At 41.4% G+C, this 15,155-nt stretch overlaps 1 protein-coding gene across 3 annotated transcripts in view; it reads left to right on the top strand.

The window, feature by feature from the left end:
- Positions 1-15,155, top strand: part of Cytip (cytohesin 1 interacting protein) — a 67,395-nt gene that overhangs the window by 33,447 nt on the left and 18,793 nt on the right. For 2 of the 3 annotated variants that reach the window (XM_029535798.1, XM_029535799.1), the window contains exons 2-4: positions 2,168-2,503; positions 6,525-6,909; positions 14,989-15,038. In XM_029535798.1, the coding sequence (XP_029391658.1) occupies positions 6,736-6,909; positions 14,989-15,038 (224 nt within the window). In that variant the 5' untranslated portion in view covers positions 2,168-2,503; positions 6,525-6,735. The remainder of the gene's footprint in view (positions 1-2,167; positions 2,504-6,524; positions 6,910-14,988; positions 15,039-15,155) is intronic. The other variant, XM_021194903.2, reaches the window with a different exon arrangement.

Below are 15,155 nucleotides of genomic sequence, written 5' to 3'. Positions count from 1 at the left end.
AAAAAAAAAAAAAAAAAAAAGACACTGACAGGATAATGTCCTACAGGACTATTTCTGCCACCTTCCTTTTCACAGCTAAAGCAGGAAGAAATGAGACTGGGACTATTGTGAAGTCTTCAGTGACATTTCTCTGTAATAAGCAAGTGAATGGACGTGGAAGAACATCTATTTTTATACTTGAAGGAGACAGGGTCAACTTACCAGATTACTTCAAGAAGAGTTGATCTTGATAAGGCCTCAGACGAATCTAGGGTCCTCTCTAGGGTGATCTTATGATTCACCCATAGCTTTGTGTGCAAGTGAATTGAACATGAATAGGCTAGAAAATTGTTTTCTTATCCATATGTTGAAAACATGGTTCATTATTATTTATGTTAGGGTTAAAGTCTTTCTTCTTTGTTGCTTCAATAGGTGTTAGTCATATGCTAGCCATATGCTCGGTGCTTCTCCATACTGCAGAGCTTTAATGAGCCCACTCTGTTATTTCTCTTCTTTGAACTGTCTACTCTCTAGGCCTTTCTCTATAATTTTAGGTTGACTTTGTTTAAAGATGAATACTCTCTTTGGGAGGATGGTATCTAATTCTCATTGATTCAGGGAAAATGGAAATGCCCAAGCCAGTCACTAGAACCAGCTGATAACGGTGTTTGATATTTGGTCCAGTGAGTCAGAGCTGTGGCCACTTTTCCAGACTACTGGAATTCAGATTTCAGCTCCCATGATCAGCCATTCACAGCCTTCAGTTCCAGGAGATTTGACACCTTCTTCTGGAACCTGCATAAAAGCATGTGTACACATGGACTCAGGTGTACACCCCACATCCTATATGTCACATCTTAATACGAATTTAAAAAGAAATACTAAAATTAGATGATCTTTATATTTTAAAAAGAAAGTAAGTAATTTTCTGAAATGAAATTTACCTTCTGCAGATTCAAATACTCAACAGTCCACTTTCACCTATGTAGCTCTGACTCATTACTTATGTCCAGGGAGTCAGAGAAAAGATTTTGGTATAAATAAAGACCAAGGGCAAAACTTAAAAAAAAAAAATGTATAAGTGAACCAACAAAAGGAAACCAAATGCTATGGTAGTCTAGAAAGCCAAACAAACCTTGAACAAATAATGTCGCCAAGCCAGAATGATTGTTGCAGAAATCTGTTACATGTCCATGAGAATGTCTATTTTTTTTTTTTTTTTAATTAAGGGGCATGACTCCCAGAAGGAGCAAGCCTGAATCAAAAGTGAAGGTCAAAGCATATCCAAAGCTCAGAAATCTCACTGTGAGATTGACAGGATTGTCCTTCTCCCGCACCGCACCCCACCCCCAACCACCAACCCACCTCCAGCCCTTTGCCTCATTAGAGGAGGTCATGTAGCTGGTTAAACTTTCTTTACCTTTGTCAGGTCTTATCCAGCAGCACCTGGAATTCCTCCTCATGCAAATGAGGCATTCCCAGCCCCCAGCCCCAGCCAATGACGTTCACTCATCCTGATAGCCCCTACTCACCCCCTAAGGCTTAAGTAGCCCCTCTCCAATAAACCAAACCGGTTCTTCAAAGCTGTTGGTTCCCTGCACACTCACCGCTGAAGGCGAAGATCCTGCCTGTAGCCACCTGCCTGGCTACACTTCCTTCCCTCCAGTCCAGCCTGGTGTGCAGGTGTGCAGTGGGGCTGGTTACCCAGAGGGGCGAAGCAGACATGGGGTGGAAAAGAGGAGCGCAGAAATTTGACAAGAGCTGGCTCTAACATTACTTTGTGGGTACATCTTGTTGAGTTAACTCCACGGACTGCACATTTTCTAGCTTTACACTCTGGGAGGGTGATGAGAGCCTCTGCTGCACATGTGGACGCTGGGTAGTTGACAGGCAAGTTCATAGGGAACTTAGGCTGTTTCCTTTGAAGGGTTCCCTTCTGAATTCTTACTACTCAAAACAAAACTCACTAGTAATAGCTTATTTTCTACAGTGTGTTAAACATGGACTCTTACATCTGTTCCTTCTAAATGCCATGTTTATATACGTGGAAGCTGAGCATACATGAATCCTAGGTGGAGTATAGGAATCAGCTCAGGCTGCTGGAAAATAGACAAAGCACAACAAGCCCCATAGTATAAGACACAGCATTCACTGGTTGGCTGTACACACAAGACATTTTTATTTTCAGGATCCTGGAGGCTTCCAAGTCCAAGATCAAAGCGCTGAACGATTCATCCGGAATATCCTCCTACCTTCAGATGGCTGCTTCCTCGTGTCCTCATGTGGAAAGAGACTTCTCTGATGTCTGTTTTTATAGACCACGGCTCCAGCCCTTTGACCTCATCTAACCTCGAGTAGCTCTCTATCCAATAGCAGTCTACACTGGCAGTTAGAACGTTACCGTGTTCACAGAGTGAAACACGTAGTAATCTGTATCCTTAAAGCAGAGCCAGGGTTAGAACCTCGAAGCCTCCGTCAGACCAGAGGAGTCAATATTCTCGGTATTTTCATGGACGGTTAACAGGTTGGCCACAGTTTCTTGAAGAACTTCTTATCATTTCCCCCTGTTTTCTGGGCTCATCACATGCTGTTTACCTGCCTCTACTAAATCTTCCCATGCCCATTAGGGTTTACTTCGTTCATACTAAAGATGGATTTCTATAAATAAACAAAATGCTTCATATAAGAGGAATAGTTACCCCAAACAATGGAAAGTAAGTTTTTGGAACACATGGCACAGTCTTTTAAAGAATTCTGTTCTCACACTCAGATTACCCTTGAGGAGGACCACAATAGCCCCTCTGGAATATGATATGACTCTCTCTCTCTCTCTCTCTCTCTCTCTCTCTCTCTCTCTCTCTCTCCCTCCTACTCTTTCTTTCTTTCTTTCTTTCTTTCTTTCTTTCTTTCTTTCTTTCTTTCTTTCTTTCTTTCTCCCCCCCTTTCTTTTCTTTAGGTTGGGTTTACTTCCATGAGGGTTCAGGAAATTACAATTTAATTAATTTTTAGCATATAACTCCTTTCTTTTTAACTAACCTTTTATTCTTACAGACATTTCTTTTTTAAAACTTATTTTATTAGATATTTTCTTCATTTACATTTCAAATGCTATCCTGAATGTCCCCTATACCCTCCCCCCACCCTGCTCCCCTGCCCACCCACTCCCACTTCTTGGCCCTGGAGTTCCCCTGTATGGGCCATATAAAGTTTGCAAGACCAAGGGGCCTCTCTTCCCAATGATGGCTGACTAGGCCATCTTCTGCTACATATGCAGCTAGAGACACAAGCTCTGGGGGTACTGATTAGTTCATATTGTTGTTTCACCTATAGGGTTGCAAACCCCTTCAGTTCCTTGAGTAATTTCTCTAGCTCCTTCATTGGGGTCTCTGTGTTCTATCCTATAGATGACTGTGGGCATCCACTTTTATATTTGCCAGGCATTGGCATAGCCTCACAGACATAGCTATATCAGTGTCTTTTCAACAAGGTCTTGCTGGCATATGCAATAGTGTCTGCGTTTGGTGGCTGATTATGGGATGGACCCCTGGGAGGGGCAGGCTCTGGATGGTCCATCCTTTCATCTTAGCTCCAAACTTTGTCTCTGCCACTTCTTTCATGGGTATTTTATTCCCTATTTTAAGGAGGAATGAAGTATCCACATGTTGGTCTTCCTTCTTCTTGATTTTCTTGTGTTTTGGAGATTGTATCTTGGAAGTTCTAGGTTTCTGGGCTAATATCCACTTATCAGTGAGTGAATATCAAGTGAGTTCTTTTGTGATTGGGTTACCTCACTAAGGATGATATCCTCCAGATACATCCATTTGCCCAAGACTTTCATAAATTCATTGTTTTTAATAGCTGAGTAGTACTCCATTGTGTAAATGTACCACATTTTCTGTATCCACTGCTCTGTTGAGGGACACCTGGGCTCTTTCTAGCTTCTGGCTATTATAAATATGGCAGCTATGAACATAGTGGAGCATGTGTCCTTATTACCAGTTGGAACATCTTCTGGGTATATACCTAGAAGAGGTATTGCTGGATCTGCCAGTAGTACTATGTCCAGTTTTCTGAGGAACCGCCAGACTGATTTCCAGAGTGGTTGTACAAGCTTGCAATCCCACCAGCAATGGAGGAGTGTTCCTATTTCTCCACATCCTTGCCAGCATCTGCTGTTCCCTGAATTTTTGATCTTAGCCATTCTGACTGGTGTGAGGTGAAATCTCAGGGTTGTTTTGATTTGCATTTCCCTGATGATTAAGGATGTTGAACATTTTTTCAAGTGCTTCTCAGCCCTTCGGTACTCCTCAGTTGAGAATTCTCTCTTTAGCTCTGCACCTCATTTTATTAATGGGGTTATTTGAATTTCTGGAGTTCAGTTTCTTGAGCTCTTTGTATATATTGGATATTAGTCCCCTATCAGATTTACATTTCTTTTACAGTTTGTACGTTTAAGACAAAAATACGAACTTAGAGTTAAAAGTTGTCTCTTGGTCTCTCAAAACTGAGAGGATGTGGTAAGTTAATGCAGAAACTGTTGTGAGTGTATCCGACTATGACCCACATGTGGTATTTAGATCTTAAAGAGATGATCTGAAGAGATATGCCAGGCCTCTTTAGAGAGTAGAGTGCAGAAAGAACTTCGAATCTGTCCCCTCTGTCCTATGAACCCTGAAGCACACCTCAGCCCTGCACGGTAGACAGATTGAGCAGATCATCTACTGCATCATCTTCTCCCGGTAACGTAGAGGTTGAGAGGAAATGGCAACCAGGCACTTAACCGTTCCCTGAAGGTAAATCCTAGAGGAAAAAAAAAAAAAAAAAAAAAAAAAAAGAAAAAATTAAAAAAAAAAAAAAAAAAAAAAAAGCCCACAACTTCTAAAATCCTACACAGCCTCACACTGCTGTAAGCCAACAATTTGGTGTCTGAAAAGCTACGTTGTCATTGAAGATGAGTCATTTTATCACGGATGACACTATTGATCAGGATATTATTCAAAGCATGCAGTAAGTGCATGTTGCAGGTCTCAAGAATCAGAACAGAGACCTGAACCATCAAGATTGGCCAGTTCATAAATACATTCATGGGTGTGGCCTAGCTGATGTGTCTGGGCAGGGAGCAGATGTGCCTTTGGTTTTTTTATACTAATGAAATATAAATGTAAACGTAGTGATTGAAAGAGTCAGCTTGTTAGGTGCGTTTTACAGCATATAGTGAAACATACGCTTTCTCATCTCTCCAGTCAATCATTAATGTCTGCCATCTACAGACTAATACCTCATAACACTGAATTTGTACAGTTACTGTTTTCACCTATATAACTTGGCTTGATTCGATGTTTGGAAGTATTAACACATGTACCTGACTGTAAAGTTCCTAGAGGAAAAAAAAAAAATATTGTTAAGCTACCAAAGTTACCAGCACTTTCTTTTGAATTCCACACATCTGCTCCCTAAAAGGATGTGTGCTTGTAATCTCCAACTTAGATTTTATATGCTTTAAGGGACATCATCTTGTTTCTCTCCTAATCCAGTTCCAACAGTAAAGAGTTACCCTGGGGTAGAGCGTTACTGTGCTCTGATCCGGCTTCCTCTTTTCATTAATTCTGAAGACTTTATGACTCACACTTGGCCAGTTCTGCTTGGCCTGAACTCACCTCGAGTTCTAGTGCATACATTCCATTCTAGCTTGAAGCTTTTCTAATTCTTGTAAACTCCAGTAGTGACCTTCCAAAGGACTGTTACGTGCCTGTTTGACTTCTGTGCTATTTAAAACTTCTCCTTTTTATTTTTGCTTTGATACTGCCTTTTACTTTCCCGCTTCTCTGTGAAACCCGTTATCTTCAACTACTTGTAAAACACAAAATTTAAAAAATAATAATAATAATAAAAAGCAGCTGTTTTCAAGCACCCCTTGATGGCACACTGCCACAATGGAACCATCCTGTTATCTTGATTATCCTGACTATCCCCTTCTTTCCCACCGCTTTCTTTTCTCCTAAAGCTGTAGATATGAGATAATGCCCCAGATAATGAACAACATTCTGCACTAAATACAATGCCTTTCCTTTCCCTCCCCGTTATGTTCATATAAAGCTGGTGGGTAATTTCAGTAAGAATAAAGCGGCATAAAGGCAATTAGGTGAATGTCAAACAGCTACAGTTCTAGGGACAGAATGCATTTTTGATGAACTTTAATGAGCTAGAGGGAGGAACACTACAAGGACTTTACCAAAGAACAACCTGGCCAGCACCTGTGACATTTACAGCCAAAAGAATGAGCGAGGACACAGTCTGTTAAGTGCACGGAGGTGCTAATATTAAATGAGCGCATGAGTAGGAAGCAAATGAGCGAACTTGAGCAAAGTTTTTTTTTTTCTTTCTTTCTTTCTTTTCTTTCTTTTAAGAACTGGAAAATTCTGTTTTGAGTACCCATAGCCATAGAGTATCAAACTCTATGTTCCGGCTGTTTGAGGGAGGAAAAGTACACTGATTTTTTTTTTCTTTCTTTCTTTCTTTTTCTTTTTTTTTTTTTTTAATTGTAGAAAAGGAGCACAAGGTTCTCTCAGGAGCACTGGAGAGTGGGAGTGACCTCCTCGATAGGCTTTGTGTAGCAGTGTCTCAAACCACAGCAGTCACATGGGTTCTGTCTGCTTCGCTACTTTTTTGACTGCGTGTCAAAGGGCTGTGCATTTCACTTCCTCTCTCCTGCAAGGCCCAGGAACCATGTGTTGGCGGGATTAATCTTTGCCCACAATGTCTCTGCAAAGGCTTCTACAGCAGCAGGGCAGCAATGGCAATTTGGAGTACTGTTCTGACCCTGCCTACGGCTCCTACTCCGTCCTCACGGGCCAGCTCACGATGGAAGACAACCGAAGGATTCAAGTGCTGGCAGACACTGTGGCTACTTTGCCCCGGGGACGAAAGCAGGTAAGATTGCAGCGCTGTGCTGTCTAGAGTGTTCACGTTTGCCTGAACTCTGCTGAAAGTGGTACCCGCTCCTGCACGTCTCCGTTAAGTGTGACTACCAGCCTCACTCCCCACGCTTAGGAGTCAGTTCGGTTCTTACTCAAAGGAGAGTTCTTTTCTCTGAGGAGAACCTCTGTCTACTACCCAATTAACTTAGGAGTTAATGACCGAGAGTACATGTGTGTGTGTGTGTGGTGTGTGTGTGTGTGTGTGTGTGTGTGTGTATGTGTGTGTGTGACATGTCTACCAGAGAGAGTATCACAGTTGAAGGATGGAAAAACAGTCACTTTTTTTTTTTTTTTTTTAAATGTAAAACTGAAGTATTTGTCTTCGTTTAAAGATGTGCTCAGGTAAAATGAAAGTTGTTGAGCACAACGAACGTGAAGGTCGTTTACACAGCCCACACAATCAGCCCTCCTTTGTTTGTGTACCTGTTGATTGTCTCCCTCTAGACCTACCTCCAGGCCCTGTCCGTTCACATTGAAGAGAAGACTTCTCCTTGAACTCTATCTCTGTCAGCCAAGTGAATTCTTCAGCCCAGGAGCACTGAAACAACCTTGGGCTCTTGGGAAGTAGGACTTTTTCGGGGAGGTGAATGTTGTTTAGAAACCCAGCTGCGCTGCTTAGTAGCTGTGGCATCCAGAGCAAGTTGGTAGCTGCCCTCATATTACATTTTTCTTAAAAGGAAGCTACCAGGCTAAAGTCCATTCATTTGATTAGGTAACAGCAGAAACAACCTCCTTGAGCCACCTGCCCTTTTAGTAAGGAAATGTACAGGGCGCTCGGCACTCGGTAAAGGCTGTTTTGAAGATTTATATTTCATAAAATGTCGTTAGAGATGAAAACTCACCTGCAAAAGTCTGTCTAGTGAATTCGTTCTGAATCTTTGGTCTTCCATTTGTAATACATAAAAATGAACTATATACCGCTATATTTTGATCATATAATTTTCTATAAGGTCCAAAGTGTGTATTTGAATCTACATAAACAGCGGTGCACAAGATGTTTAGAACTGACTTAAAACACGGCTTTGTGGCTTACGACATTGTGCATATCGTGTTCTCCTCTGAGCTCGTCTAACTTCAGCATTACAAAGTTGAAGCATAGAGGAGAGTCAGGACCTGATGTGGGGAGCTGATTCCTTGGCATTTTCCACAGTGACAAAGCTCATTTACTAGTAGTAGACTGTCATTCTCAATCCAAAGTGCTTTCGTGATACAAAATTTGGTGAACATCTGTATCAATTTATAAATGGACAACACAGGAAACACCACCAACAGGTTTACTCAGATTCTAAACAGAGAGCAGTCTGTTTCTCTTTCTATTTGCTGCAAAGCCATTAAACCAAATTCTGATCATTTGCTGTCCTACGATATGGTCTCTGCATATATCACTTACCAGGATAAATACTATTAATAATTGCACCACAGAGGGAATCTTTGCAGATCTCCTTCTCAGCTCAGGCTTTACATTGTACCAGTCCCTGCCAGGTGAATCAAACTATCTATCAGCCATGAGGGCTGGAGAAGGGTTAGCATTAGGGGACAGGTTGAGCAGGTGCTGGACAGCATATACGTCTCACGTCTCCATAAACTGTCTTGCAGGCTGTAGGGTATTCCTAAGCATGGGAATCCCTAATGTGGGGGCACAGACTCTGGTGTGTCAGGAAAATCCAGAGTGCCTGTGAGAGCTGGGAGGAGGGACAGCATGTGGCAAATTTCCTTGAGAAAATCGTGCAGTTGGCTCTTGCTATCCACAGAGCATTGGTTCCAAAACCACCATCTTTGAAAATCAAAGACCAGAGATGTTGGAGTCCCTGATATAAAGTGGCAGCATTTTTGCCTATAAACTACTAAGATCATGTCTAATACCTAAGAAAATATCACTTGCTATGTGAGTAGCTGTCACATTATAGCGTTTAGAGACTGAGGGCTGAAAAGAAACTTATACATGTTCAGTACAGATACCATATGTTTCATTTTTATGGAGTGATTTTATCATCAGCTGGTTGAATGGACAGATTCAGAACTGACTATGATTTGACCAGTACCCATAGCCATTGAATAATAGGTTTAAGATATTGTAGATTTTAGGAACTTCTTTCTAGAAATTTGACAAGTAGGTAGAGGAACTTTTACTGTGAAGGAGGAGACGAAGCAATGGCGAGAAAGGGTAGAGACTTGGTGATCAACAGCAGTAAGGACCAAGGAGGTACAGCTGGCTTTTAAACCGGAGCTAAGATAGTACAACGTGGGAAAGGAAGTACGAAGGACTGGAGGGCTATTAAAGGGGACAATAGAGGGATTTATGAATATAAAATGTGTGAGCACACAGACTTGCTATGCCATCCACTTATGTATGGGTCCTTTTGTATTTCTTCCCTTTCTCCTCTCACACTAACACACTGTGTGATGTACTTCCCCTATCCTTGAAACCTTTTCTAACTTTTCTATTTCCCTAAGGGAAAAAATAAAATAAAAAGCAAAACTAAACCAAATGTTTTGGGCATAGATGCCTGTAATCCCTGTCAGTGAAACTTTACAGAGGTATATGTCAAGATTTTATAATTTCCCACAGGGACATTTGCCTTCTATTAATGATTTCTTAGAAAAACAAACAGACAAACAAACAACAATAACAAAAACAGCAGCCCACCTCTCTGACCCTTTGTGAATAGTCCGTACCAGGATCCCTGTGAGGCAATTGCGGTCACAGGTGTTCCTCCGTCTGCTGTTGTTCTCACCACTCTGAGGGTGACGTCAGCGTTCATACTTCTTGTTGTTGTGGCTTTGGCTTCTGCAAAGCTATATCTGGCTAGCTTGTAGCTTCAGCTTAATCTCCAGAATCCACTGGTTGTTTGCACTCAGAGTTGTTTAAAAATAGATTTGTGTGTGTGTGTATTATTTTAGTACCTGCATTTGTAGGAAGCGTCAGACACACCAAGAATGCTTCTAATTTTGAACCTTGTTTTTTTGTTTTTTCCTGAATGGGGGGGTGGTGGTGGCAACGTCCCTGCAATATAAACTCCTGAGGCAGGGTGATGGGAGGAAAGGGAAGTTTTATAACCATGCCATGCCCCAGGGGTAGGTATTGTGCCTGACTGCCTCTCCCATGAGACTGTCCTGAAGGTGGCTCTTACCTAGTGCTCCAGTGACAACCGGGAATCTGGCACACAGGTATGACATTTGACTATGAATTAGACCCAAACAGATCATCATTGTCTAATTTTCTTTTAGTGAGGAAATTAGCGCTAATGAGGAAGCTTCTGGATGGCTGGTTTCACATACAATTTTGGTTAGGGATAGTGCTAAATGCTTGGGATGGGTATAGCTCTGGGTAGGGTTCTGCCCACAGGGAGGACTTTCTTTGTCCTAGTACCTCGTCAATAGGAAACATCAATACTGCAGTGTTATGTCTGGGTTAATACCCAACCATTCTTTAAGATTTATTTATGTATGTTTATGAGTACGCTGCTGCCGTCTTCAGAGACAGCAGATGAGGATACCAGACCCCATTTCAGATGGCTGTGAGCTCAGGAGCTCTGGAAGAGCAGTCAGTGCTCTTAACCGCTGAGCCATCTCTCCAACCCTTCAACCATTCTTTAAAAGAGGTGCCGGGGCTGTGATCAGACCTTCCTGGAAGCTGGGACAACCCATTTATGGGAGTATGGGTATAATAAGTGGGGCACTGACTTTCCTTTCATTATTGTGTTGTGTCTTTGGATAGTTTGATAATCCTTTCTGTCTTAATGGTCTGACTTTCAAAAGGGGAGAGCTGTGTTCAGGAAACAGTTGGGAGTAAAAGTGAGATAGGCAGGCCATGGGGAAGGGTGGGAAGAGCCAAGGACATAACTTGAAACCAAGTACTTTAAAAAAGAAAAGAAAAGAAAGAGAAAGAAAGAGAAAAAAAGGCCCACTTCTGAATCTGTACCCTCTCCTTACCACACCCACATTGTGTGTGTGTGTGTGTGTGTGTGTGTTGGGGGGGAGGTAGTGAGTTCACAGAACAGGGCGAGAACATAACGGTCTAACTAGCAGCAAAAGTGGCTTCCGTGTTGGCCTCTGAGCTGCTCTGAGGCAGGTTATCCATCAAGCTGTGTTTCCGATTTCCTTTTATTTTGCACACTGACAGCTGCTGTATTTGGTCTTGATTTTGCACTAAAGAGAGACCCGTGAATCACACTGCATAGCAGGAGACATGGTGTGTGGAATATTAATGCCTTGTCTCTTAAGTTATCTCACTGAGAGCAGAGAAACTTCTCTAAGATCAGCCCCAGACACTAGGCTCCTGGCTAGTAAGGAGTCTCCTCTACTGCAGTCAGAGCCCAATGTGTAGCTTTCAAGCCTGCCAAATCGCTAAACCTAGACTTCTCATATTAGATAATGTGTAATAAAAGACAGCTGTTGTCAGCATATGCTGTAAATTGCACACCAGTTCTCCATTCATGAATTTGGGGGCGGGGGTTGGGACATCATTACAACTCAAAAAACAAAAACAAAAAACAAACCTCTGGCTTGGAGGGCAGTCTGGGGCACACCTACTCCATCCAAGTCCACATCTTTAAATAGGACTGGTGCATGCTAGGGAGAGGGAGACGGGGAAAACTTGATTCAGAAGTCTTGGACACCCTCCAAGTAACACAGGCAGCTTAGCAGGCGAGCGAGGCAGAAGCTTGAGCGTTTCTTTTATGTGATCCTTTAGGGCAGCCCGGATAAAAAGTAAGAGGACACTGTGTCAAGATGTGGCCGTTCCCTGCTTGGCAATGGTGGCACATGCCTTTAATTCCAGCACTTGGGAAGCAGAGGCAGGCAGATTTCTGAGTTCCAGGCCAGCCTGGTCTATCGAGTGAGTTCCAGGACAGCCAGGGCTACACAGAGAAACCCTGTCTGGAAAAACAAACAAACAAACAACCCCCCCAAAAAACAAACAAAAAAACCAAAAACAAACAAAAGAGCAAGATGTAACTGTTCCCTCCCACCCCCATCAGAGTGTATGATGGTAACTATTGTGTTTAAATTGCTTTTTTATTTATGTGTTCATTGCTTAAAATAGCCTATTTACTAATCCATAATGGAAGATAATTTATAATCTGATTTAGTTGGAACTATCTGTGTCACTGATAACCCAAACAAATGAGTAACAGGAGTGCTTCTCCGTTGCTTTAATATTCACTTTTAGTCGGAGAGCTACACAGAACTGGTAAAGGTTCTTCTGTATAGAGAACCTGTTTAGTGGACCTAGAAGATTATAGACTTAAATCTATGCAAAATAACCAGTCACTTAAGAGACACACTGAAGAACTCTTGAGAGTCCCAACAATTCTATAAATACTGGGCAAGGGAAATGATGTTTAACATTATGGTAGTCAGACATTTTATTAATTCTTGCCACTTGTTTGATTTGTGAGGACTAATTACATCTCTCCAAAATTCATTCATTTAGCATTAGTATTAAGGTATCCCTGTCTTATTTTGTTTTCCTTAGCTCTCTTTTCATACTACTTGATTTCTGAGTAGTTTCTTACCATGCTGTTGGTTTCTTTTGGCCTTTTCAATACTATATTTGAGATTTTTAAATTTTTTTCTTTTAAAAATTACCCTTGAATTTTTTTTCTCCCTCTGAACGTTTAATTTAATGAAGGACAAAGTTAGAGAGGGATCTTAGCATATCACATTGAACTGAACGCCTCACCATCAGTCACTTGCAGATGGCATCTGAGGCTTAGTCTGTCTGTCTGTTTTACTATTTTTAAAGTCATAATCTACCCTCGGCCTCTCGTGAAGCACTGGGGTGGAAAGTAAAAGCAGTGTATTTCCCCAGAGTCTCAAAGCATACAGATGGTTATCTGCAGGAGTGAAGCATGCCATCAAATACACTCTGTGCCCTTCATATACATGCCCTTGTGTAGACACATACAAGCCTCTAGGTGAATAATAAGGGAATGAGGGAAACCACAATAGCAAGAGCAACGTTTTCAAAACAAAAAGCCCTTAGCGGTGGTTATAGTTAACAGAATTAAAGACAGCTGAAACAAGTACCTGAAAATATGTGAATTAGCTGTGAAATACAAGGACATGCCAATAATGAAAACAGATTAAGAAAAATCTGAGCACACAGTAAGGGTGAGATGGACAATGCTTACAAATAGCACCTTTTAAAAAGACCTTTCACAAGGATGGAACCTTCAGATGGAGCCTTCTGACTTAACTCTTGTTAATTTCTCTCTCTCTCTCTCTCTCTCTCTCTCTCTCTCTCTCTCTCTCTCTCTCTCTCTCTGTGTGTGTGTGTGTATGTACATTCGTACATTCACTATTTTAGGCACAAAACCAGATTATTGCACCCCATTCAAATTGCTATAGGTATCCCATAATTAGTCCTTATAAATCAAAAGCTGAAACTTATTACGAGCAGAGATGATAATTTTAGGTCTGAGCCCTTCTGCTTGAGATTGCAGGTATAACTGACAAAAGAACACAGAGCAATTATTACATATAAAATCTGTGGATGACTACACCTCTCCGATATGTTTAGTGACTGGTGGTTGAATTCTTAACACTGAGGCATCCCAGAAAATTGTGCAGTTGTTGGCATTCGGTGACTGGCAACTGAGTAACGCAGGCTTCTGTGGAACTTGTCCTGTACACATTAATTTCTCCTGTGTATTTTCTCTGTGCGTTTTTATCCCCACATCATTTTTATTTATCTGTATCAACTGCCTGGATCCACTATTTTATTTATTTGCTTATGAATGACAATTGCAGGAAGTTGGCATTTAGACCCCATGGCTTCTTGGCAGAAGAGATGGCCACTCATTAAGATCATTTGTGCTCTTGTAGAAGAGCTATGTCCAATTTCCCATGTGCTTATGGAAGCTTACAACAGGTAGCCCTTAATTAGGGGACCTCTTCTGACTTTGCAGACATCAGTCACCACACAGCATATATTTGTGTGTATGTGTGTGCGTGTGTGTGTGTGTGTGTGCGTGTGTGTGTAACAAAACCTTTTAAAATATAATTAGGAGCAAAATGTTTTGAGTCCTTGGAATAGTATTTAAGAAAGGACTAATTAAAAGCTAACATCTATTAAATATTTCTTTAACAGACCGACAACACTGTTAGAAATTGACTGCAGTCCTTACAGTTGAGGTCTTCCCTCTTGTTGACCCCCTCTCTTTATAAGAGTCTGGCTTGGCCCCTGAAGCTTATGCTTATTTGACTTCTCCCAAAATGTGCAGAAGAGTGAGTGTTATATTATTTAAAGGATTGTGAAGTTTCTTCCCTTTCTTGGCAGAAAAAAATCTTACTATATTCTTCCAAAACTATTGTGAAATAAATCAAAATCGAAATTGAGGTTTGGAGTCCCTCTCTCACCTTTCTGAATCTATTTCTTTTATTTTTCTAACCTAACTATTTGTGCGTGGGTGGTGGTGTTGGGAACTGAGTGAGTATCACTGTGTGTGTACGTGCATGCAATGCTGTGTGTGCGGAAGTCAGAGGACAAACTATAGCTGGTTCTCTCACCTCACCAATCAAACCTGCGTTGTATCTTTACCCACTTACCAGCCATCTTCAATAATATTTTTATATGTAAGCTCATTCTTTACAGATTTTCTTAGACTACAAAGAATAATACACTGAGCAGTTATAAACATAAGCATTTCATCGGCGTTTAAAAAAATATGGTCTGCATGGTTTTCATGCTATTTTATGTAGGTGTTTCAGGGTGGTTATAAATTGATAATTTTGAAAAGTAGACATAAATGCAACTTAGGTGTAAAGCCATCGCTGGAAGTTTGAGGTCTACTACATGGTATGAAACCCCCCCCCCCCCCCAGTATTTTACTATTTGAGCTTTTCTTCATCTTCTCAACAGAATGACTGGAGTCCCTGTTCTCTCAGACTCTCCTTTGCTGTTAAGAGAGAATGGACATTACTAATCTTATCTAAAAGCGTTTCCAGGATGATGAGAAAGAACAAAGTCCTTTGTAATGCAGAGCAGCTGCAGACATGTCTTAAAGACCTTGCTTTTTATATTTTTCAGCTTGCATTGGCCAGATCAAGCTCTTTAGGTGATTTTTCCTGGTCTCAAAGGTAAAGAGATTCATTTTTTTCCCCTTTCCTTAACATCCTTTCCTTAACACCCTTTTCCTCCCCTCCCCTCCCCTCCTCCACCCTCCCCTCCCCTCTTCTCCCCTCCCCTCCTCTCCC

Source organism: Mus pahari, chromosome 3 (genome assembly GCF_900095145.1).
Source record: "Mus pahari chromosome 3, PAHARI_EIJ_v1.1, whole genome shotgun sequence".
Lineage (NCBI taxonomy): Eukaryota > Metazoa > Chordata > Mammalia > Rodentia > Muridae > Mus > Mus pahari.
The sequence above is the reverse complement of the archived record's forward strand: the minus strand, read 5'-3'. Positions and strand labels throughout refer to the sequence as shown.